We start from the raw sequence: 26,755 nt of genomic DNA on the forward strand, positions 1-26,755 counted from the left end.
ATTTGTTAGTCTATCTTTAAACTGGTCCCCGCATTATGAATATGTAGCCACAATTTCTTACTGTTCATAAATACAGCCCTTAAGCTTTATGCAGATTTTAGAGATCACTTGGCTCTTATCTTATCTTATATAGTACAGATGTTACTTCAAAAAAGAAGATGATTACCGTTCTACGCGTCATGCATCTAGTCATGCATGTTAACCAATGACTTAAATTCTGCCAGGCAACCCAGTTCCTAGCTGGGTCAGGCAACCCATTCCATGCTCTAATAGCACTAGGCCGTGACTCATATACAACTAGAAGGAAATGAGAAGGCTGACACACTCGCCAAGAGTGGGAGAACTAACTCACAAATAAACTCTACACTCTATCCAGAAGAAATGAAGAAATTAATTGTAGATAAAATAAATGAGAAATGGACGAGCTCCCATCCAAATCACAAGAAAGATGACGCTTACTATAAGCTATCCCGACAAGACCAACGTCTAATCTTTCGACTCAGGACCGGACACAGCAGAATGCGACAACACATGTACCGGAAGCTCAAAATTGGAACCAGTGAAATCTGCCCATGTGGAGTATCACCAGAGAATGCCGACCACGTCCTCCAAAACTGCTCTCTTTACCAAGAGGCCCGTATAAGACATTGGCCCCAAAGAAAACTATAAGGAGAGCTCCCTGATTTGGAAACTGCGCATGCTAGGTCGTGACTAGGGAAGAAAAATACACAGGCTCACAATAAATGTGGCAGGACAGTAACATTTTGTTAATATCTTGCTATCGTTTTTATTTTTTTTTGCATTGTAATTACGTACTGGAGATATACCTATGGTATTTATCAACAAAATGTCTTATGGTTAGATCTGTACAGGATTGTGCTCATCCTAAGTCTGGGTATTCTTCTAAAGCTTGGGAAATGTGAACAAAATACAAATACACCAAAAAAACACTGCCCTCTTACAATACACTTGTAACCAGCCAGCTGAACAACTCTATTATCCTAACCACCATTTTTTCTTTCCTTATGAAGCTATGTTTCACAAAACTCCCATGGTTATGTGGTTTATGCCCTTTTATCTGTTACAGATGTTTGCCAGTACCTAATTAACATATATCTACTCATTCATACAATTATGCCTTATGGCCAATCTTCTTTAGGCCCTCTTTCTACCCTTAACCCCTTTCTTCTATCTGCCCATTCGCCTGCATACTAGGGTTAACATATAAAAAAAAAGTCAGGACAGAATGGCGTCTCTGGAAGTAATAAAACTCTACCTGACAGAAAATCATTCTTGTACGTCTCTATTGAAGGGGGAAGGTACTAACCTATCAGTATGACATTTTTTTGTCTACAATTTGTTTTTAACTCTTTTTCTCCTAATTGACAATACCATCATTGATTTGAACACATTAAATTAAATTGATGTTTGATTTTATAGACTTTACTTTGTCTTATCTAAAAGGAGCATGCATTCCCCTTTAATTCTATACCAAAATAAAACATTTTCTTATAAGAACAAAAAAGTTATTGAAGCCTATTCATAACAGGGTAGTGAAATATTACGGAGCAAAATAAAGAATCCCGTCGAAACGTAGAAAAAAAATTACGGAGAGAAAGAGTTAAAATTTGTTAATATCCTGTGAACTGTCAGTGAGTTATTAGACATATGAACCATTTTTTTGGTAACCCAATTTTTTGTTGTAAAATTCGTCAGTAATCCAGTTCTTTTTCAACCAGTTGTCTATGAACCATTAGTCTGGTGGACCAGTTTTCTATGAACCATTAGTCTGGTTGACCAGTTGTGTGTAGACGGTATGAACCCTCTAAAATCCTCTTTATTTGGAATCATTTATATCTATATTATTTACCCACCACATAGTTTGTTTGTTCTTTTTAAATTATCTATCAGACAACTGGAATAGACATAACTGGAAAGAGAGACCAAACAATCCTTCTTTTTCAACTAAACTTCTTCCTCATTCAAAAACAGCTCTTTGTAGTTGAACTCTGGCCTAATTTAAGTCTAATTGCAGTTGAAATTACAGATATCCATCTGCCTGAATCCACTCTTGCACACAAATTACAAGTAATCAAACTACCTAATTTTAATTTTGACAGTCATGTCAATTAATATAATCCATCTGTGCTGGTTATTGCACAGAGCTTCAATTGTTGTTGTTTTTTACTGCATTTATTCTTAGAATTATAAATACAAGACAAAATGATATTTTTTTCAGGATAGTATCAATTGGACTCTGAACATTTTTAATTTTAAAAAAATGACTTTACACAATTCTAAGTAAATCTAGTCTAGTCTAGAATAGATCTAGTCTAGATAAGACAAAAAAATCTCTAGACAGTCTCAAAATTATTATAGTCTAGGTAGGAATAAGGATTGATTCTATCTAAATCTAGACCTAGATATATGAATCTATCTATGTATAACTGTCTATTATTATAACTATACAGTACTATAATACTAGCCATAGCCTTTAGTTTATAAGTCTTTAGAGTATAGTATAAATAAGTTATAAAAAAGATCTAGATCTAGTATATATAGTCTAAACTTACTGTATGGTATTATACTTATTATATATCTAGAGTAAAGTCTAACTTTAAGTACTCTACTAACTAGATCTAAGACTAAGTAAATCTTATCTAAGTATTCTAAGTCTAACTTCTAGACTAGATCTAACGACTAAGGAGTCTAAGTCTAAGTGATAAGTCTAAAAAAAAAATCGTAATGTGTTATTGAGCATGAGTTGAGTCTCTAGTTAGTTTTCACAAGTAAAAAGTTCTAGATCTAGACTACGTGTAGATCTAAAGAGTAAGATCTATAGTCTAGATACAGATCAGTCTCTATGATCGAAGTCGAAGAAATATTAATTTTGTTGAAGAAAAAAATAATAAAAAAATATTTTGATCTTATCCTTACTTTACTTTACTAAAATGTGAAGCTATCTTTTAATGCTGAAAGTCTAGAATAATTAGACAAGCATATGGGTTTGAAATTAAAACAAATAAAACTTACTTTTTGATGTTGCTATCGAGTTACTTAGGAATAACACAGAAACTTGTAACACCAAAATGACTATAGTTTGGACGTTAACCGCCATGTTTTATCACTCCAGTTTATTTACCTCAGCGATCTCGCAGTATCTCGGCGACGTTACACAACGACCTATCTTGGGGATTTTTAAAAATCGACCTAGTCCTATATTCTATATTTAGATCTATATCTAGAGTATATTTAGAAATAGTCATTTGTAGTCATGCCCGTAGAAGAGTACAGTTGTCTGGATAATAGACTTGCGTTTTTTTTTTTCCAGGCTACCGCCCATTACCAAATAATATAATAATTGAAGCCCAAACCATTAGGCTATAATCGATTTAAGTGTATTATAGACATGGCATAAAGACTAAAGTGGGCTCATGGCATTTGTTGAGTTCCATGTGGGAAAATATTTAGGTCAAAGTTAGGCGTAGTCGTGTACTGGCACTCTTCCTAGGCTTAACCTTCGGACTCCAAGACAAGAATATGCATTGGATATTATATCACATTAAGTTTCAAACGTCCCTTCAATAAAGAAGTTATACGCATTGTCCAAACATGGGCTACTAGATCTAGATCTACACGACGGACAGCATGGAATGCCAAACTGACTTTGATTAGACTTTATTGGCGTTACAATCTTTTTCAAATCTTTCTATACTGATATGTATAAAAGCACGCACGATTCGCCTGTATAAGCATAACCTTCTTTTGAGAAAATGTAATTTATGCTTGAGAATCTACCCTAGACAGCTCTTTCATTTTGCATTCTTTGTCTACCTCTTCCTATTCTTATCTTATTTAATACAGACGTTACTTCAAAAAAGATGATTACGTCCTACGCGATGAATCTAGTCATGCATGTTAACCAATGACTTAAAGTCTACCTATTATAATTATTTATTTATTATCTAATTTCCTTATTTACTCTTGAAATTAACAAAAATGTGATTAATTTAATGTTATGGATCATATTTCTTTAATTTTAAGTTTAATAATCGAAAGACAAAAAAAAAAATTAGACGGTATAATATATATATGTTATTATGGACTATGTTTCGAATTGAGTCGTGTTTGAAAACTAAGATTCATGTTTTGTTATTACCAATAATTTTAAAAAAAATTGTTGTGGAAGGGAAAAGCTATTCAAATAATAAATGTCTAGATTACGATTGGCTTGTTTATTTTATACACATTTTGACTCTAAGTACAAAAATTATTTTTATTATTATTAGATCTAGATCTATATCTAGAGATCTATAGTCAATAGACTCTGACTCTAGATCTAGATCTTAGATCTAGATTTCATAATAGATCTAGATTTATTTATACTAATATTCATAATCTAGATCTACAATTTATTATTAAAGTATAATAATTATTTTTTTATTAGAGACCTTTGAGGTTGAGCATACATCTAGATTCTAGATCTATATTATTATTATAATTGCCATAAAAGTCAAGTCGACTCAAGTCATAGTGATGATAGTCATAGTGACAGTCATAGGGACATAAAGTCATAGGGCAGGCATAACAAATAATAACGCATAATTATATAATTATTTAATATATATAAATCATCATTAAATGGAATCATAATTTAAATATCATACATATTCATATGTCATTGTCATATCACACACATATGAATTTTATGATAGTACTAGTAGTCTAATTACTAATTAGATCTAGTATTAAAATTAAATTTTTAGTATTAATAGTAATCATACTACATTATTTACATTATTACATACAGTACTAACATTAACATAGTCTAGTTGATAGTAATTGATACTCCATGGCATAGGCATAGTCATCCATAGTCATAAGTGACCATAGTAATTCACTCTATGAGTCCATACTAGATCTAGTATTGATACTACATACTACTACATAGTAGTGACTAGTCTAGTGTATAGATCTAGTAGTAGATCTATTTGATCTATAGATCTAGATTCTAGATGTCTAGTCTATTATTAGTGACTATAGGGCGGATAGATCTAGTGCTAGCAGCTAGACTATAGACTTCTAGATAGTACTTAATAGTAGTAGTTACTAGTAGATCTATATATTTCTTTGAAGTAGCAATTATATGTCATAAAAAACTGAACTATAATAATACTATAATTTTTATAATCTTCAAAAACAAAATTTAATTTAATACTCAGAAAGACACAAAGATAAAGGCACATTCTTCGTTCCATTAGGACAAATCTGTACAAATGCTCTTTCTTCCCTAGCACTATTAGAGCATGGAATCGGTTGCCTGAGCTAGTCAGGAAAACCAGTGACTTGGCAGAATTTAGGTCATTGGTTAATATGCATGACTAAATGCATGACGCGTAGGATGTAATCATCTTTTTTGAAGTAACGTCTGTATCATATAAGATACGAAAATAGATCTAATTAAGTCTAATAGTAATAGAAATTAATAGTTGGTGGGATAAAGGAGCAATTTTCTTATTGATTCAAACATTGATTATTGACATTAATCCAAAGAAATACCTAAGTTGTGTTTGTCACTAACATGTTTATATTTACACTTACAGTTCTGTACTTGCACAAGCAAATGGACAAATCTTCTAAAATTCTAAAGAAGAGGTAATATATATTTTTGTTCAGTTTGTTTTGAAAAACATATATATATATATATATATATATATATATTCAGTGCTTTTGTTTTGGTAAAAAATTAGGTGCCGGTACTCAGTGATCGATTGCCTAACTTTTAACTACTAACAAATTAATAATAAATTTTAAAATATGGTATGCTGTGCTGGTGTGTACCATCACAAAAAAAAGCACTATTGTATATATATTTATATATATATAATATCATAAATTAAAATTTAATTTATATTCTTGTTCTTATAATTTTTTAATTTTTTTTCTCCTTTAATGTAAAGCAAAATTCCTGTAAAAAATAGAGGAACAAGTAATAAAACTAAAGATGTTCCTGATAATACTAAAAATAGTATTCCTCAGAGGTAAACTTCTCACAATTTCGGAATGACATTATAAATATGATTAATGGATACATTTTGCTGCATATGTTTTGTTGTATAATTTAAATTGACTTACTATTGTTTATTATAATTTATTGTCTATTATTTATTTAGTATATATATATTTATTAAAATCTTTTTTATGAAGGGTTATACCACAGATGTCTTGTCTAAAGAGTATAGTGACAAATACCAATGGTAATTCAAGTTAGTAAAAAAGCTTTTTCATATATATATATTAGGGGTGCACCGGATAGTCCCTCCGGCTCCGGCCTCTGCCGAATATCCGGCATTTTTTACTATCCGGTGCTATTCGGCTCCGGTCGGATATCACTACCGGATAGTAAAAAGTACATAATTTAATATGCATAAAGTGGACCTAGTTCCATTAATGTCTGTTATAGAATGTATTAATGTTTATATGAAAACAAAATAATGTGCTTAAAAATAGAGCCATTATGAATATGCACCAAACATCGTTTATTATAAAGACAAGGTGTGTTAATAACTTAATATAAATAGAGATGAAACTTTACATCATAAATGCGCTTACATACAGAGCAGCAATGGCTGGCACTTTTTTCACTTTGTCTTGACCTTTGAGTAAGTTAGTTAACATGTTAAAATGCTACATTCTTGACTGCGTCATGCTGACCAGACGTCTGTCTAGCTGTGCGGGTATATCTCCAGAGGTAGAGATGAACAACTCCCACCTCCTTTTATTTGTTTAGTCCATCACATTGAATTTTTTATGGGTCAGTAACCACAAGTTAAATACGATGGACGTAGGTTTAATGTCAGCGTATTGACACTCTCTAGTGGTCACACCTTTCGGGGGAACTGTGTTTGTTTACTAAGTAGTTAATCTTTATTAGGGGGGGGGCTGGACTACAAGAGCCACACCTCTAAGGTAACCAGGTATATTTCTAGATGAACAACTCCCTCCCCCTTTTATTTGTTTAGCCCATCACATTGAGTTCATTGATTGACAGGTGACCCCAAGTCAGATACGATGGACGTAAGCACTCTCTAGAGGTCACACGAGGGAACTAGGTTTGTTATTGGGGGGGGGTGGACTACACTTTACATTATAAATTCGTATTACATACGTAGCAGCAATGTCTGGCACATTTTAAAAGCTTATCTTGACCTTTGAGTGGTCTTGTAACACGTAATATTCCTTAACTACGTCACGCTGATAATCTGTCTAGATGTGCGAGTATATCTCCAGAGGTAGAGATGAGCACCCCCACCTCCTTTTGTTTGTTTAGTCCATAAAATTGAGTTCACGGATAGGCAGCTGACCACATTAAGCCAGATGTCAGTGTGTTGACACTTTCTAGACGTCACATCTTATGAGGGAACTGAGTTTGTTTACTTGGAGTAGAATTTTTATTAGGGGTGGGACTACAAGCCAAATCTCTATAAGGTTAATCTGGTATGAGTTTGTTTATTATGAGATAGGTTGTCAATCAAGGGTCTGGACCACAAACCAAATTAAGACATATTGACACTGTCTAGAGGTCACTAGATGATGACACTAAGTTTGTTTACTTGAAGAGAAATGTAAATTAGAGCGCTGAACTACAGGACACACCCCTACAAGTATTTTGTTACACAAGCCACGGGTATAAAAGTGGCTTGCAAGGGCATTTAGTAAATTAAATACTAATAATAATGGCTGATAAAAAGTCATCACTTAAATGGCGTTACTTTATCTTATATAATACAGACGTTACTTCAAAAAAGAAGATGATTACGTCCTACGTAATGCATTTAGTCATGCATATTAACCAATGACATAAATTCTGCCAAGTCACTGGTTTTCCTGGCTAGCTCAGGCAACCCATTCCATGCTCTAATAGCACTAGGGAAGAAGGAGTATTTGTACAAATTTGTCCTAGCATATGGGACGAGGAATGTGCCTTTATCTTTGTGTCTTTCAGAGTATTTTATTAAATTTTGTTTTTGTATTTGAAGATTATGGTTCAGTGTTTTATGTATTATTGCTACTTTACTTTTGAACCTTCTGTCCTGAAGGCTTTCTAAATTTAGTGATTTTACTAAAGGTGTTACTCTAGTCAAATGTGAATATTCGTTTGTTATGAATCGCACTGCTCTATTTTGTGTCTGTTCTAGTTTCTTAATGTTTTCTTGAGTTGAGGGGTCCCAAACAGAGGATGCATATTCTATTATTGGCCTAACCAAGGTTAAATAACATTTTAGTTTTATGTTCTTATTTGATTTATAGAAATTTCTTTTAATAAATCCTAATGCTTTGTTTGATTTTTTTGTAGTTTCATCAATATGTGGATTCCATGACAGTTTTTCATTTATTATAACACCTAGGTATTTTGCGTTTTTAGTCTGTGTTACTGGTTTGCCATGAATAAGATAAGTGGAATTAATTTGTTTTAGTTTTTTTGTTACTCTTAACAACTGACATTTTTCTGGGTGGAAAGACATGCTCCAATTTGATTCCCATTTCTGTAATTCATCTAATTCTCTTTGTAAAATATCTGTGTCTTGTGTTGTTTTTATTGTTCTATATATTATACAATCGTCTGCAAATAATCTGACTTTTGTTCCTGAAGTAATGCAATTTGGTAAATCATTTATGTAAATTAAAAATAGTAGTGGACCCAAGACTGTTCCTTGAGGTACACCTGAGTTTACTGTTATCGGTGTTGATTTAGAGCCATTTATTATTACAGTTTGTTCTCTCCCTATCAGAAAGTCTTTAATCCACTGATGCAGTGGACAATTAATGCCGAAATATTTTAATTTTTTAAGCAAACTATGGTGGTGAACTTTGTCAAAAGCCTTAGAAAAATCTAGTAAGATAGCATCTATTTGTTCACTATTATCTAAACCTTTTGAAAAATCATCAATTAGTCCTATTAGTTGTGTTTCACATGATCTATATTTCCTAAAGCCATGTTGGTATGGTGTGAGGACATTATGTTTGTCTAAGTGGTTTATGATGTTGCTACATATTATGTGTTCTAGGATTTTACATGTGATGCTGGCTTATCTTGACTTTAATGTCAAAACAATGGACAACTCTAAAGCAGTTTGCAATGCTTGTAAAATAGTAATGTCATGTGGTAAACCAGGCAAACCTAAAGACTTCTCAACCACCACTATGATTAGTCATCTACGCTCGAAACACCCAGACTTATTCAACGAAATGACTGCATTGAAATCAGCATCAAGTAATATCACTGCCTGTGCCAGTACGTCTACGAGCTCCAGTGATTCGTCAAGCCTCACACACAAGCAGCAACCAGGGATTAAAGAGGTCTTAGACAAAGCTAAATTGTGGGATATTAATAGTGATAATGCTAAACGCATTCACTTGGCCATAGCAAAGATGATTGCAACTGACATGGAACCTTACCAAGTAGTTGAGAAGCCTGGATTTATTGGACTTTTACAAGTACTGGAGAAAAGATACACTGTGCCTAGTCGCAAATATTTTACAGAACGTATTATTCCAGATATGTACGACAATATTTCCTCAAAGCTTCGTGAAATGCTATCTGATGCTAAAAGCATCGCTTTCTCAACGGACACTTGGACAGCTGATAATACCACCGAATCATATTTTGGTTTAACTGCCCATTGGTTGAATGAGTCATTTGACCGAAGCAGCTATGTTTTGCATTGTACAAAATTTAATGACCAGCATACGGCTGCAAGTTTATATATTCTGCATGAGTTATCCCACATTCTACTTTACAATACATACGCACACACCATCTCATGTTACAAAGATTAGTTTATGATAAGCATATCTGTAAATAAAAATGCTGTTCATTTTAATTTATCAATCAGTGATAGAGTTTAAAGTAAGAAAGTAAATAACAAAATAATATGAATATAGGTATGTTATATAAAAGATTTGCAAAAACTTCAGTAAAACGAGCTGTTTGAGTCATGTAGGTATCCGGCTCCGGCCGAATATCTTATTTTACTATCCGGTTATATCCGGCTCCGGTCGGATATCAAAAAGTACTATCCGGTGCACCCCTAATATATATATATCTGTTTTAGTTTTAAAAACTTTTATTTTTTGGTTGTAAGAAACATTTTGTGAAAAGTACATCTGAGTCCACCCACCTCAAATGGGTACCTGACATTAGTTGGGGAAAAGTAAAGGCGATTGGTCATTGTGCCGGCCACATGACACCCTCATTAATCGTGAGCTACAGAAACAGAATAGCTTTACATCATTATTTTAAAAAATGTGTGATAGCTGTAATTAACATTTGCTTAGTAGTACCATTTTATAAGACAAGTCTGAAAGATCGCAATTTGATAGAAACTATAAATATATATATATATTCTCCCAATCCAGTTTAAAAGCATTACATACTCCTGGAAAATATTAAAGAATATTACATAGTAAAAAAAATGTCAACTATATTTTGATATTTTAGTTGTCAGAAAAAAAAAACTAATTATAAAAATATATTTTTAGCTGTTACTTTTGAGGCAGATGAGAAAGCTCTTCAAAGTATTTTAAGTCACAAAGGTATTGAACCAAGGATAAATGACATTTCAAGACCAGTGGTAAGTATTCATTTTTCTAAAGCTAATATTAGGTGAACATTTGTCTCACATTGAAAGTATTTCATGTTTAGTTGGTATAAATTAGACTCTTCTGTTTCAGTACATGTAGTAATAAGGCTTGTCTTCAAGACTAAGGAAGAGTGGAGTATTTCATTATTGCAGTGACAATCATTTATTTTCACTAATGACTGACAAGAGTTAATTTATTTCTCTTTTTTCTTCAATTGACTTAGAAGTATAATATATAAGTAACATGTTTATATAGTCAGCTAAAAAATGCTATATAAGCAATGGAAAAGTCCTGGATGCTAAAAATACCTTGAATTCCTGAGGTACTTTATCTTTCTATATACCTATCTAATGATTGTGTATTTATCTAATGTACCTATCTAATGTTTTGCTGTTCTGTTTTTTTTTTTAGTCTGAAAGCATTGCTTCATCAATAACACCTGCAAATGTCGGTCGAATTTCTATGTGGGAAAATAAAACTCACCAGAAGCACCAATCATGTATGCATCTTATTCCCTCAATTTCAATACTTCTATTTCTAATTGGTCAGTGTTTTATGTTATAGTCACAGGGACTTTCAACATAATAAAAAATAAACCTTTTATAGTAAACTCAGTTTACATCAATATACCCTCTCAACATACATGTTCCGAAAGTTTCAACTTTAGTTTAAGTCTCTGTTTTGTACCTTGACATAGTCTTGAACTTTTGTTTATTATTAATTGATTCTGATTATTCTGGTATTTTAAGTTTTAACTTTTTTTTTTAGAATGAAAAAAAAAATGTAAATGTCACTTAAAATTTTAATTCTCTCTCCACCCCCACCCCCCCCCCCCCCCAAATGTTTTTTTAATAGATACTCCAATGAGTTTGTCAAGTGTAGGAAAAGACCCTTCATGTTGTGATGCTGCTCCATCAACTCCTAAAGTTTGTATAACTATTAATTTTTGCTTATTTATTACTAAATGTTAGCCTTTTAAACTTTGATTCATGATTTTTTTTTTGTAGTTTTTGAAATTTTTGCCATGACAGATATAGTCTTACTAACCTTATCCTAAACAACAGTAAGAAATGGGAATGTCTAAGTCACTCAGCAACATTTAAGCAGTATTGTTCTTGACTTTCTTTTAGATCACACTGGATCTCTTTAACAAGAAACCTTCTGATGCCACTTCCATGATGGAGTCTTACAAAGAGCACCTAGAAAATGTCAAAAAGTTTCAAGAAAAAATGAAACATCTAAGAGAAGGTATTTCTCAACTCTTTGACTATTTCATTATTTGTTTTTGTTGTATGATCCTTTGAGCATGCCTAGTTTTTAGAATTTGGCTCAGGTGTGGAAAAAATGCTGATTTGATGTTCCGTCCATTGTAATGGTACAACTTTATTTGTCTACAAGATCTTTAGCCTAGACAATTATTTTCTTTTCTATTTTGCATGAAAATGTTGTTATTTTAGACAAATTAATAGAACTTCATGCCAAAAGCTGTTAATTATTATATTTTGTAGTCCCTAAACATTTAATGATGTATATTGTTGCAACTCTAGGTTAGGCACTCAACGAATAGGCATGCAACTCAACACAGTTTAACAGGAAATAAATAGTTGTGTTTATTCACTAGGGTAAACACATAACATCCTTCAGCTTCCTCAGAGTCTTACTACTAAGTATACCAGTCCTTCGCTCCAGGTCCCTACTACAACCTTCAGGCAGCACAAAAGTTGGCCTCTTAGTTTCCCAAACATTCAGACTCTTCACAATCCCTGATGCACTGTTCTTCTCTCCATTCTAGTGTCTTCCTGTTTACGTTCGCTAGTGCGCACCTCAAGCACTGGTGCAATGCAGGGTTACAACAATATACTTCTTACATATTTGTTATTATATTCTAATAGAACACAACTGTTAATCTTTGTTTTTTACAGTGTGCTACACAATTTTTGTTTCATTTTTTTTTCCAGCCAACATGTTTGTTATAGATCCTGAAGCTAAAAGAAGTATATTGAATGGTCAAGGCATTACACAGTATCCTGAGGCAAGTTTGTTTATTTCATTTTTTCACTTAAATAAACTTATGTAACTTAGTAACAAGAGCTGGCTTGATCATATATATATACCACTTGCTTTAGGATTGCTATGTACAATTTGTGCTGTACATGGGGTACTTGACTTATTAGAGTCCAGAGGGATGTCTATTGCTTAGAAATATAATAATAATGGAAATGTTATCGAACAGTGCAGTGTTTCACATGACTATTTAAACCTGCATATTTTGCTACATATGATTTTAAAAAGCCCTTGTCCACCAGGAGTCTTTTTTTTTTTTTTCTGCGTTTTCTGTGCTAGTCTTCTACGAGGACTTTTCTTTGGGCTCAAATGTGTGTCTTGCAGCCTTCATTATGCCATCTGTTTACAACTGCTTTCCTCTGTCAATTAGAGCAAAATGTCACCTGGGTTGATCTTTATAGCGCTTACAGATGGTACCTATGTTACGCATCCTCCTTTAAGCTGGCTAAAAAAGATTGCCTTTGGCAAGTGTCATTCTCCAAGTATCCGACCCAGTGCAGCTGTCGATTAGTAAATGTGCTTTTATACTGTCCACACACCACTCCAGCAGAACATTGATGTTTGTAAGGTAGTCTTTCCAGCATATGCCCATTATGGAGTGAAGGAATCTTTGTTGTAAGCATTTGAGGAGCTTTAGATGCATTCTATATAGCATCCAGGTCTCTGAGCCATACAAAAGTGTGGTGAGAACCACTGCTTTATAAACATTGTTGTCTGATGAAAATACCTATTCTGCCATGCTCTTAATTGAAGGCGACCAAAAGCACTGTTGGTCTTAGCGAGATGGTTGTCTTTGTCTCTAGACAGTGACATATCATTGGACATTCTGCTTCCCAGGTACATAGAGTGTTCACCTTGCTTTCTTGAGCTGGGTATACTAATACTCAACCAACTTCTTGGAAAAACTAACAAGACTTGTAAGAAGGAAGGATTGTTTCTAGCACTATTGACAAGGTCTGAATTGTAGGTAGAAAAAGTTAAACGTTTGCTGCTGGTTTGCACCCCTTAGTAATTAAACATCACGGCTTGGTCTCTTCAGCCTCAGAATATCATCTTACAAGCTGAACAATGGCTCGTACAGAGTTGCCTACAAGTACGCATCTTGCATATTTTTGTACGCAAATGGACACAAAAATACGCGAGTACGGTTTATCATCTAAAAATACGCATTTCCACCTCTTAATAAAAAAAAATAAGAACTAAAAAAAAAACAAGTAGCTCTTGCTAATCATATATATAGATCAGTGCGTCTATGTCTCAAAATGGACTCTTCTTATTAGATCTACCACGAGATGCGTCACTTTTTTTTTTTCCGCCACTGATGTGAGAAGATTTAAATTGTTTACTAGATCTTAGATCTACTCAAAAAGCAGCAATTTCTGCCATCTTATCAAGAGATTTATTGATCTCCTTTCTAATCCTTTATGGAATCTAAAATAAAAAAGGGGCAAAAAGCAGCTGTTCTAACTTTGTGTAGGTCTAGGTCTAGTATTTTACATTCACGATAGAGCTACATGTGATGTTGCTTATTCAGGCTGTCTTGAAGTCAACCAATTACTCTGCAATCGTTTGGGTGTAATTGTTCGGGTGTATTACGTGTAGTTGAGCAACAAGTCAGACAAAACACGTACATCTATTTTTTAACAAGTGAAGAGATGTAGTCGACTCTGATGAACAATTGTACATGGATTTATTCTGATAAAAGGCCACAGTAGAAGTCTCTGTCACTAAACACGTCGTTACCCTGGAGTGTTCTATCGCTAACTGATTTTCCGGTCTCTAACCCAACATATCCCAAACGTCACTAGTCCCGTTCAATATGCGTCTACTATGGTGCGTCGCTAAATAACTAAAATAACTAACCTATATAAATAAGGTGTCTAACAGATTCCTCCCCCCCTTGAAAAAAAAATATGTCAATATTTTTCCACTACTGTCAAGTCTTACAAGGGCATTTTCAATTTAAGGGGAAGACCACAAACATAAAATCTTGATCTCTTCATCTTGACATCTTCATCTTGACAGTTCCTCATATTCATGTCAATGTTCATAACAGTTCATAACATTCCAAAATCATCTTCATTAGTACACAGTTCATCATAAAAGAAAATGTGGCATCTTATGGGCACGTCACACGTCACAAGTGTTCTTCTCTGGCAGTAATCTGATAAAATACAATATTTCAAAAAAACAATTATAGACTTTATTTACACATTCAATACATTTTTTCTTACCACCCTTTTATACGCTTTTGTCCATTTTTCTTTTATACTCACCCTTTTCCATAGAACTAACTTTCGTCAATGATATATGAAATGATTCACACAAAAAAAATATCCATACTTACTTTTAAATGCTTAACATCAACTTTACTTATCTCCCTTTTTCATAACATATAAATGGTGTCAATATATTAATATATATTACATAATCAATATAATCATAGTTTATTTACAAACTTATTTCATTTCAATGTCATTCTAGACAATAGATCAGCTACAATATTCACAGATCCACTAATAGCTTTCACTTCAAATTTATACTCCTGTAGTGCTAAGAACCATCTATAAACACGACTGTTTTTCATGCTCTTTTGCTGTATATACTGAATAGGTTTATGATCAGTTAATAATATGAATTTCCTTCCTATTAAATAGCTCTCTAGCTTAGTAATTACCCATATTACAGCTAAGGCTTCTCTTTCAATGACACTATATTTTTTCTCTGCCTCTGACAATTTTCTGCTTACATATAATGTAGGATGTAAGTTATCATAGTTCTGCATTAAACAACCACCAATAGCATTACCAGATGCATCAGTTGTGACATAAAATATTTTGTCTTTATCAGGTAGTCTTAATATTAGTTCATGACTAAAAACATCTTTAATTCTGTCAATAGCTTTCACACATTCCTCATTACAAACTACTTTTTGAGGTTTTCCTTTTTTAAGTAAGTCATTTAATGGATTCACTATTTCTGCTAAGTTCTTTATAAACTTTCTGTAATAATTTACTATTCCCAATATGCTTTTAATTTGTCTTTTTGTTGTAGGTATTTCAATATTAAGTACTTTCTTTATGTTATCTTCAATAGGGCTAATCATGTTGTTATTTACTTTATGTCCTAAGAAAATTATTTCCTCCAATCCTATTTCTACTTTTTCTGCTTGAATTGTAAGTCCACTTTCTTTTATTATTTTGAACACTTCTTTTACATCTACCAAATGTTCCTCCCAACTATTATTAAAAATACATATGTCATCCAAATAGCAAATAACATTTTCTTTGTTTCCAATTATCATGTTCATCATTCTATTAAATGTGGCAGGTGCATTTACTAATCCAAAACTCATATAATTCCATTGAAAAATACCATATGGTGTTACAAATGCTGTGTAAGGTTTTGCATTTTCTGTTAAAGGTATTTGCCAATAACCTTTAGTTAAATCTAATTTAGTAAAAAATTTTGCTCCATTTAATTTATGTAAAATATCCTCTATATTTGGCATTGGATATGGGTCAAATTCTGTGATGTTGTTAAGTTTCCTATAATCAATACATAACCTTATATCTCCATTCTTCTTTTTGGCTATCACAATTGGTGAAGCATAAGGAGATGTTGATGGCTCAATTATACCTGATTCTAGTAAATTGTCTATTTCTTTCTTTACTTTGTCTTGTAAATGTAGCTGTATTCTATATGGCTTAAGCTTGATAGGTTTTGGATCTGTTACTTTAATGTCATGTTTAATAATATTAGTTTTTCCTGGTATACTGGAAAAAATTTCTTTGTATTCCTGTATTATTTTAGTTATATCTTTTGACTTTTCCTTAGTTAAATTATTAAGATTAATCTTTTGCCAAGTTTGATTCTCTTTTGTTTCTATTACAGGTATTTCCTTAATATCATTTTCATTATGATTTTCATTTGTTATTATCATCAAGCATTCTTCTCTTTCTGAAAATGTATTTTCTATTTCCTCCTGAATGTTTTGTATTAACTCATCTTCTCTATCATGATACAGTTTCAAATTATTTATGTGATATGTTTTAATTTTCCCATTTATTTCAATTTGATAATTCACATCACTAATTTGTTTTATCACCTTAAATGGACCTTTCCATTGTTTACCAATTTTATTTTTCAGGTCATTTATCAATATTAATACATTGTTTCCTACTTCTAGTGTTTTCAATTGTCTTTTCTTATTTAGATTCTCATGAGCACTTTGTTTATACTTCTTGTTGTTGTTATATGCTTGAGTCCATATTTCTTTCAATTCTGTTGTGATTGTTGTTTCACTGTCATTATTTAATTTATTCTCATTGTCTATTAGATTTTCTTTAAAAACATCTAATTCATCTCTGGGTTTTCTTCCATGTATTATTTCATATGGTGAAAATTGTGTTGCTTCATGGATGTTGTTTCTATGAGCAAATAGTACATAGTTAATGTAATGATCCCACTTGTTCTGATTATTCTGAATTATCTTTGTTAGTGATCTTTTTAATGAACCACCATATCGTTCACATAACCCGTTACTCTCTGGGTGGTAAACCGAAGAGTATATGTGTTGTATATTGTATTGTTTAGTCCATTTCTTAAATTGTTCTGACTTAAACTGAGATCCCTGATCACTCAATATAATTTTAGGTATACCATGTCTTGTAATTACTTTTTGAGTTATGGCATTAATGATATTTTCTGCACTTGTATTTGATAATGGGATTGCCTCTGGGTATCTACTAAACATGTCTATTACTGTTAGAATGTATTTGTTATTATTTTCAGTTTGAATTAAAGGACCTATTAAATCAATAGATACTTTCTGAAATGGTGCTGTAGGTTCATCCATTTCTTGAATAGGTGCTTTATTCACTAGACTTTTGTTAGATCTCTTTTGACATATGTCACATGAGTTTATGTATTTATTGATTGTTGCTTTCATTTTGGGCCAAAATACTTGTTTTGACAAATTCCTATAACATTTCTTTACTCCCCTATGTGCTGCTAAATTATTATCATGTGTCATGATTAAAACATCTTTCCAATATTTCTGTGGTAAGACAAGTTGTTTTATTTTCTTGTTATCATTACTTGTTTGTCTAAATAATATTTTATTCTCTATACAAAATTTCTCCATTGGATTATTATTGTTTTTATCTGATATTCTTGAATAAATTTTCCCAATAATATTATCATTCATTTGTTCTAATGCAAATGTGGGTGTTGTTTCTTTTTCACTTTGAGATATTTGTGTTTCAAGACTATTTTGTGTTTCATTTTCTATTTCTCTTTCCTTAACATCTGTATTTTCTATTTGTATTACTTTACTGGTTTCTTTTTCTTTATCATTACTTATTACATTTATTGTATTTTCCTGTTTCTCATCTTGTTTATCCATTGATCTTGTTATTATCATACTTGTTATATTTTGTGTTTCTATGTTTTCATGATTGTGTCTTATGTTTTTGTATTTGTTTTGCCAGTCTTCTAATTCTTTTCTTGAACATTCTTTAACTCCTTTTATGTTTCCTACTAACATATCATATCTCATTTCTGGTATTGCAATGCCATCACAATAACCAGTGAAAAATGGAGTTTCAATGTACACCCTTATAGCTTTAAATTCCCTTACAGTGCCATCTGCTAATTCTACTTTCCTAGTAAACCCTTTATACCAATGAGGTTTGACAAATTTAGTTTTTACTGCCAAAGTGTTACAACCTGAATCCCTGATTAATTCCACCGGAATTCTATCTACAAACCCTGGGTACACTGCAAAATTGTTCCTATTTCCTTCCATGAAATATATCCTATCTGTACCTTTATTTTTGTATTCCCTACTGTAACTCCTATTTCTATAATTTCCCCTGTCATTCCTATCTCTACTCCTATATCTACTGTTATTTTGTTCACTGTATCTATTTCTACTTCCAGACCTACTATTCCCTCTTCTACAGTTAGCTGCTATATGACCTTTTCCTTGACATTTAAAACAGGTTATTTCACTATATTTTCTATTTCCACTATTTGATCTGTTTCTATTTCTACTTCTATCAACATTTTCTTTGGTGTATCCTATTAAATCTACTTTGCTCTTATCTCTATCAGAAAATGGTTTATTTGGATAGGCATTTTTGTATACTCTCATTATCTCTGTTATTTCATCTATAGTTTTTGGGTTTCTTTCTCTAATAAAAGATTGTAATTGAGGATCACATTTATTTACAAAGTTGTCCACTAGAATAAAATTTTTTAATCCCTCATAAGAGTTTGTCACTTTTTCTAATTTTACCCACTTATTGAAAAAATCCTTTTCCATATTAATGGTAGTTTGGGGTTCTATTCCTAATGATGGTATATTGTCAAAGTATTTCTTTCTAAAAGTTGTAGCATTATGACCATAGGCATTCAATAACTCTCTTTTTAAAACCTGATAGCTATCATCAATATGATGGTCATGATTTTGGCATATTGTTAGAGCTTGACCATGAACAAAGTCTATCAGTATTTCAGACCATTCTTCTTCAGGCATATTAAATGTAGACATTTTTGCCTCATATCTTTTCAGGAAATCACCAATGTCATCCTTCTGTTCATCAAAACTTTGTATTTTTCTCTTTAGCCATGTTTGTGAATTAGGGTTGTCTCTTTGACTGGTATAATTATTTGAGTTATTTGTGTTATTTCCTTGTTCAGTTTGGGCTCTGGCTTGTGCTGCATCCAATCTCATCTTCTCCATTTTAGCTTCATGTTCTCGGTCCTCTTTTTGCTTCTCATATTCTTCCTTTCTGATCCTATCTTGTCTCTCTATCTCTTGTCTTTGACGTTCTTCTTGTCTTTCTATCTCTTGTCTTTGACGTTCTTCTTGTCTTTCTATCTCTTGTCTTTGACGTTCCGTTTCCTCCTTCACAACTTGCTGTACATAAGCTGCTAAGTCCTTTCCTTTTAACTCCATGGCCTTTCCATCCTGCATAGCTGTTTCCTTAACCTCCTTAAGGTCCACATATGATGATGTAGCCATTGTGTTTTATATTTTATATATATTTTTACTTAGCCTATATTGGTTATTACTATACTTTAAACTTATTTTATATTTAGGTTTTTACACACTTTTATACAAGTTTTAAGTGTTATGTCTCTATCTATAGATTTAGTAAATGTATAAATCTAGTCTGAGTTATTATGGTTATATTCAAATCTGTATATTAGGTCCAGTATTACACACAAATTTAAATCTAGTATATTATAGTATGTATAATAATACTATTTAGATCTATAGTTATCAAGAGCACTATGACTTTTAGATCTAGTATGAATAACTATGATCAATTTTAAAATCTGGTATGACTGAAGTCACAGTGAAGTGTTTAGAGTAAATTCAAAGACTGTCTAGAGTCTAGATCTAGAGTAGATTATGGTTCTATTTAACCATACGAAACAAATATGTGTATACAGTGTCAAATATATCTTCAACAAGATATATATATCTAGAATGTACTACCTTCATTCATCTTCCAATTAATAATATTTCAAATTAGAGTCTAGATGATTTAATTGTACCAAAGAGATGTACAACAATTTGTAGATCTAAATTTAGCCAGACGATAGTGTTTGACTACATAGCCAGTTTCGGCATTATTCTCATGGCAAAATCATATTTGATTTTAACCGCTCAAACTAAAAATTATTTTAGTCTGATTCACAATGAAAGAATCCTACCCGCACTTTCTATCATTAAGTGAAAAAAAAATACAGATCTAATTAAATTAATAAAAATAAATAATTTAAAATAATATAAACAAATGAAATAATTAAAATGAGACTATCGCTATGGGTTGGGATATGACAATATGGCACACAATGATGACGTCACGAAGTAACCAGGCAACAACGGATATGACGTTTACACAAACAAAACAAATTACAACTCTAAACGTATAATATAGCTTTTCATCTAAATTATGTCTTTACCCCGAACGGGTTTAAGGCTTCAGCACCACCTGAATTTACTCAGGCTAACATACCAAATTTAGACAAAATCTATTTCTAAGGGCAATCTAAACATATACTAATAAGAAAAATGGCACTTAGCTTTTGATAAGAAAGATCCCTTTGTTCGGACTCCCGAATATGCTAGATCACAACAAATTCCACTGCCTCTCTTCCAGTTCTGACTCTGTTCTCCGGTGCTACCAGTATCCCACGTAATGCCACAGATGTCCTGATATGCCACAGCAAAATGTTCCAGTTTCTTTGACGACTGTTGATGACCGTATGTGTAGTTCCGACGACTTTGTGTACACAGTTACTGACGAATAGGTTAACGGTTCTTCTGGCGATGACTTGACTTGTGTAGACGACTACTGACAAATAACAGTCTCTTGACGGCAACTTGATCTGGACGACTGACGAATAACGAATTTCTTGACGATGACTTGATCTGGGCTGACGAATAACGGTTCTCTAAAATAGTTCACTGCTTCTGCTGCTACTCTGGTAGTACGACGAAGTTTGCTGTTGTACTCTGCTTCACTAGACCAAACTGTCCAATGTAGACTAGGTGAGACCAAGGTCACCTCCGACGACGTTCCGTTATACGACTAACGGTTTTCAACGAAATTAAGTGGATGTAGCTGTTTCCACAACTTCACTGCTAACAAGTCTAGATATGGTCTAGACCGACGAATACTAAATATATCAATGTTCAGTACTGATAAAGATTACTTCACTAACCTTCCAAAGGTTAAACACAGTGACCGTTATAAAAGTGGCAAGCAACCGGTTCATTGAGCAAACTGCTCCACAAGAATCTCTCCAAGGGTAAGACGACAGAGCGATTTCGATTTAGTTAGCTACCAAACTTGTAGTACTCACAATACTTCTGACAGCGGGCAAACTGTCCTTCTCGAAACTGACGAGGTAAAACTTGATACTCGATGTGGCTCCTATGACGAAGAAAAAATATGTCCAACAGGTTCACTAACGATCTCTCACCCGTTATGAATGAACGGTTTCTCTGGTTGTAGGTCGATTCAGCATATGAAGATCAGGCTTTGATAATATACTGGTTAAGTAGACCAGACGTTGCAATGATTACGGTCCTGACGAAGGTCACCCTGAGTTAACGGCTCGTTGAACGTGCGATCAAGAACATGTAGATCTAGAACAAAGTCACTCTGCGATGATGCTGTGTTCAGCCGTACTCCGATGAAATCTTATATCTTCGAGTGCACGACCCTCACCTGAGTAAACGTTCTGCTTCGAGGTCCGGTTCGATGCTCGGCTTCATCAGGGGTCCGGCTTCGAGGTTCGGGGTCGCCACTGTGATGTTGCTTATTCAGGCTGTCTTGAAGTCAACCAATTACTCTGCAATCGTTTGGGTGTAATTGTTCGGGTGTATTACGTGTAGTTGAGCAACAAGTCAGACAAAACACGTACATCTATTTTTTAACAAGTGAAGAGATGTAGTCGACTCTGATGAACAATTGTACATGGATTTATTCTGATAAAAGGCCACAGTAGAAGTCTCTGTCACTAAACACGTCGTTACCCTGGAGTGTTCTATCGCTAACTGATTTTCCGGTCTCTAACCCAACATATCCCAAACGTCACTAGTCCCGTTCAATATGCGTCTACTATGGTGCGTCGCTAAATAACTAAAATAACTAACCTATATAAATAAGGTGTCTAACATACAATTTCGTGGATTGTTAAAATACCTTTAATTAGCCCTATACACATTAAAAAACAATCAACTTTTAATGAAGCTGCCTTCAGATCTAGATCTTTAGAGGAAAGTGAGAAGAGCAGAGGTTTTAGTAAAAGAAATATTGGTTGAGCTTAATCTCTCTCTTAGCACGATAAAGGGAATCAAATTGATGTTCCCTGACTTGCAGAATGTATCTTCTGTGGCAGATCTAAAGCTACTGTTATAGTCACTAGCGACAAGCTAGGTTCCATTACTTATGAAGCCAGAAGGCCTAAATTCAAAGAATGAACTAAGGGGCATTGAAAGCTGAGTGTTTGCGCCCTTCTTCAATACATCTGTTTGTTTTATAAAACAACTTATATAGCTTTATCTTACAGCTATTCAGCAGACACAATAGCCCGGCTTTTATAATAAAAACAAGTTCAATGACTAATTAAGATTATCTGCCTGCTAACTCTGCAAAGAATGGTCTGAAAGAAGAAAATCTGAACTCTTTCAAAATGTGATAAAATATTTCCAGTGTCAGGATACCTTGTAAAGAAACAGCCTGTAAACAAAACTGCTTTTATAGAATTAGATGTCACTGATGCAGTTAAGCAAACCATTACATCTGGTTTAAGTCTAATTTCACTTGTAACAAAAATTTCCATTCTTTTGAATGAATTTTCTGTTGCCGCTATTATGGAATGTAGAAAACACTAGAGGTATTATGATCATAAAATCATTGCAAAGTGACAAGAATTGCAGCATTCTAACATATTCTAGAAAAGTCTATGACAAATATTTAAATATTTTGATGAATGTACAAAATGTCTACATACCTTTATGCTGTGTTAACTTGCGGATTGCTGTATTTTTTGTATGTTACATGCTTGAATGATTTTTAGTCTTTCCTGAGTATATTTCTTTATATTCAGAAAAATACACATTTGCCCCTCAAAATACACATTTCTAGGTCTGGGAATACACATTTCCATTTTGGCATGTAGGTATCTATGCTCATATACGTTTCTTATTATTTCATTAAATTGCACATGATATGTTCACTAATACTAGTTCTGACTATTTTCTAGACTTTCTATATATATATAAGCCATTATTTCTTTTTTTTAAGTCTTCAGCGCGACCTTCAATTTACAAAAATTATTCAACCAATTCCTCCATGATGGAATCATATTTAGAACATGAAGAGAATGTCCGCATTTTTAGGCAGACAACACAAGGACTATTTACTAGTAATGTTTTTGTATTATTTTATTATTATTATTTTATTTTTATTGTGCCAAGATAGACTTTTTGAATTTTTTTTTTTTTTTTTTTTTTTAATGGTAGTTAATTTTTAAATCAAAGTTTAAATTACTGATTAGATTTATTTTATAATTATATATTAAATATATAAAGCTCATTTAAATACACAATATTCTCTAATTATTTATTCTCATTCAATTTTTGTATAAAGGTTGTACAACTCCATACAAGTCAAGCCATGAAGTGTTTGTAACCAAATCACCTTTCAGAACACCTTCAGTCAACGGTATAACCAAATCACCTTTCAGAACACCTTCAGTCAACAATATAACTAAATCACCCTTCAGAACACCTTCAGTCAACAATACGACCAAATCACCCTTTAGAACACCTTTAGGCATCAGTAACAAAGCTCAGATACATTCTGCACTTAAAAATAGGGATACAGAAAACATGCTAGATAACCAAAAATCTGGCACAAAAAGTGTGACTTGGTCAGCTAAAAAAGTAATCTACTGTGGTGTCACTGATTATAAGCCAATATCTATTTTAAAGAGCTCTCAAACAGAAAGAGATGAAACTGATAATGCACAGTTAGCTACTACTCCAAGCAACCAGTGCCATAAATCCTCCTGTGGAAATGTTGAATCAAATAGATTTAATCCAGCTATCACTGAGACTGCTAGTTCCTTGACACATACACCATGGACTAATACTTCCCAAGTTCAGAAATGTGCATATTCCAATGGGCCTCTGACTGAATCTAATTTCTTCACACCCAGTTGTTTGAACCTGAAGGTAAATTTATTTATATGATTCGACTTTTTCAATTAGAACTGTTGAGATTATAAATTTATCATGTTACTGTGTTATGGGATAGCTGCCTCTTTAAATGTGGCCTTGAAAAAGTACTGGTGTATCTTTACTTTAATTACTAAGCAAATAAGCAGGATATTTTATTATGTTTTGGGGGCATGGTGAGTGAGTGGTAAGGCACTAGGCTTAACAGAGATCTTGGGCTCTAATTTTCTATTTCGGGATCTATAGGGTGCCCCTGAGTCTCTCTCTCTCCCTCATCCTCCCCCCCCCCCCTCCCCCCCAAACTGTTAAGTTAGTTTGAGAAAAGTAAAGGCAGTTGGTCATTATGCCAGCCACATGACACCCTCTGTTAACCATGAGCCACAGAAACAGATGACCTTTACATCATCTGCCCCTCTATCGTGAATGTGATCTCTAGGTCTGGAAGTAGTACTTTATGATCATTATCTATATATATATATAACGATTTTGTTTTTAGAGTGGTTGAGTTTTTTGTTGTTTTTTTTTTCAATTTGACCTAGATCTAGGGGCTGCTATCATTCAATAAGTTATGTATTCAGTTGACCATTATACTTTTATTGTATTGACTAAAGAACATGTTTACAATTGTACTTTCAGAATATTACTGTAGGTTTACCTATGAGAATACCTGTGACCCCCAAAGAGGTAAATATCCATTATTTAAGGTTACTATCTTTTAGTGATCATATTAGATGGAATATATTCTTAACTCTACTCAAATGTTTGTCTACAGGTAGATAAACCCAGCAGGATACAATCTACACCTGTAAAGGTTAATATTTGTCATTTCACTTTTATTTCATTTTTAAAACGAAATATATTGAAATATATTTTTTTTTAAATTACAATTATAGTTGTTTTTTTATCACATATTTCTCCTTGAATTATATTTTGTTTCATATTATGTGATAAGTAGTAGAGGAATAATAATTTTGTTAATAATCCTTTTGATGATGTGTTAAATCTTGTTTTAATGCTATTTTTCTGTTGAATTTTCTAATTTCATGGTTTAAAAGCAACATTTATTTCCTTTCTTTAATTCTTAATTCAAACATGTAAAACAAATATTATATCATTTAATTAAAGTTGTTATTTTCTTTTCTAGAATGGCAACATTAACTTACCTTGCAGAACACCATTGACCCCTAAAGAGGTATTTCTATTTTTTAAATCATTAAAAATAGTGCACATGCCCAAACTATCAAATACTTCTCAAATAGTTATTTCTTTCTAAATGCTAAAAGGTAAATAACTTAGCAATATGACTGAGTTTACCTTATCAAATAAGACTTGCCTATTCTAATCTAAATTTTAAAATTGTAATCTGGTTGTCACCACCTCAAAGTTGGTGCCATAGAGTAGAAACCCTAATTCTGTATTGTGTATGTTAATTCCATATTGTGAATCTTATTCACAACCCATGTGGCACTAAGGTGAACACTTTTGACCTTAGGTGAACCAGAGAGTTAAAGGCAGTCAGTCCACATAGAGATCTTGTAGCAAGCACTTGTATTGAAGCACTTAAGATATAAGCAGTAGAGTTAGATGTTTAAAGTAGTTGGTTATAGAATAAGTACTAAGTTGTGATATTCGTATATTACTGTTGGATTAATACTGACCATTCCTGGGTCGAATTGTATGGTGTATTCACTATGTGGTGTTATATTAAACTTATTGTGTCTGCTACACCCAGCGTCATTTCATTATTCAGTGATTTGTAACAAGAACCCAATGTCACCACCACGCCTACATTGATAACCACGGCCACATGCATACTATATAAAATAATACGGTGACATTCTTGGTGTCAGAAGTGTCCAAAGTGCAAGTCATTTATTGTCAGAAAATGACATCTTTGGTGTCAGAAGTGTCAGCAAACGACATTTATAGTGTCAGAAGTACCAGCAAACATTTATGATGTCAGAAGTCAGAACTGCTAACTTAAAGGATTTATGAGCACCAGAGGAACAAGTCAAGAATTTTTTCCTATTGCTGTCAGAAGTATTTTAATACTACAGTTACTTACAGTAACATTTATACGGATATTTTTGAAGTTGGCAAGTGAACTATTTAGTTAACACATGAAAAGTAACTCTAAAAAATATTTGTTTACACATGACGCCACTCAACGAGCAAGAAAGCTAAAACCTGATTATTATAGACTCTACTATTTTTTCTCATTTGGTCGTTCAGCGACACATTCAACATTATAGAAATGACCTAGATCTACATTTATTGAGA

The 26,755-nt window shown here is 32.8% G+C and overlaps 2 protein-coding genes across 10 annotated transcripts in view; one reads left to right on the forward strand and one right to left on the reverse strand.

The window, feature by feature from the left end:
• Window positions 1-3,191, reverse strand: part of LOC106073104 (plexin domain-containing protein 1-like) — a 52,517-nt gene extending 49,326 nt beyond the window's left edge. For all 7 annotated transcript variants that reach the window (XM_013233598.2, XM_013233627.2, XM_013233612.2 and 4 more), the window contains exon 1: window positions 3,034-3,191. In XM_013233598.2, coding sequence (XP_013089052.2) covers window positions 3,034-3,118 — 85 coding nt within the window. In that variant the 5' untranslated portion in view covers window positions 3,119-3,191. The remainder of the gene's footprint in view (window positions 1-3,033) is intronic.
• A 997-nt stretch (window positions 3,192-4,188) lies between these two features.
• The window catches only part of LOC106073195 (uncharacterized), a 31,304-nt gene continuing 8,737 nt past the window's right edge, over window positions 4,189-26,755 (forward strand). The window contains exons 1-14 of one of the 3 annotated variants that reach the window (XM_056024835.1): window positions 4,189-4,261; window positions 5,604-5,655; window positions 5,961-6,041; window positions 6,208-6,266; window positions 10,543-10,634; window positions 11,056-11,143; window positions 11,500-11,570; window positions 11,775-11,892; window positions 12,603-12,676; window positions 23,541-23,661; window positions 23,886-24,472; window positions 25,112-25,159; window positions 25,248-25,286; window positions 25,620-25,667. In XM_056024835.1, coding sequence (XP_055880810.1) covers window positions 5,624-5,655; window positions 5,961-6,041; window positions 6,208-6,266; window positions 10,543-10,634; window positions 11,056-11,143; window positions 11,500-11,570; window positions 11,775-11,892; window positions 12,603-12,676; window positions 23,541-23,661; window positions 23,886-24,472; window positions 25,112-25,159; window positions 25,248-25,286; window positions 25,620-25,667 — 1,458 coding nt within the window. In that variant the 5' untranslated portion in view covers window positions 4,189-4,261; window positions 5,604-5,623. Of the gene's footprint in view, window positions 4,262-4,282; window positions 4,424-5,603; window positions 5,656-5,960; window positions 6,042-6,207; window positions 6,267-10,542; window positions 10,635-11,055; window positions 11,144-11,499; window positions 11,571-11,774; window positions 11,893-12,602; window positions 12,677-23,540; window positions 23,662-23,885; window positions 24,473-25,111; window positions 25,160-25,247; window positions 25,287-25,619; window positions 25,668-26,755 lie in introns of those variants that run through there. The other 2 variants (XM_056024828.1, XM_056024843.1) reach the window with 2 other exon arrangements.

The sequence above is a fragment of the Biomphalaria glabrata genome, chromosome 1 (assembly GCF_947242115.1).
Source record: "Biomphalaria glabrata chromosome 1, xgBioGlab47.1, whole genome shotgun sequence".
In the NCBI taxonomy this organism is placed as follows: Eukaryota; Metazoa; Mollusca; class Gastropoda; family Planorbidae; genus Biomphalaria; species Biomphalaria glabrata.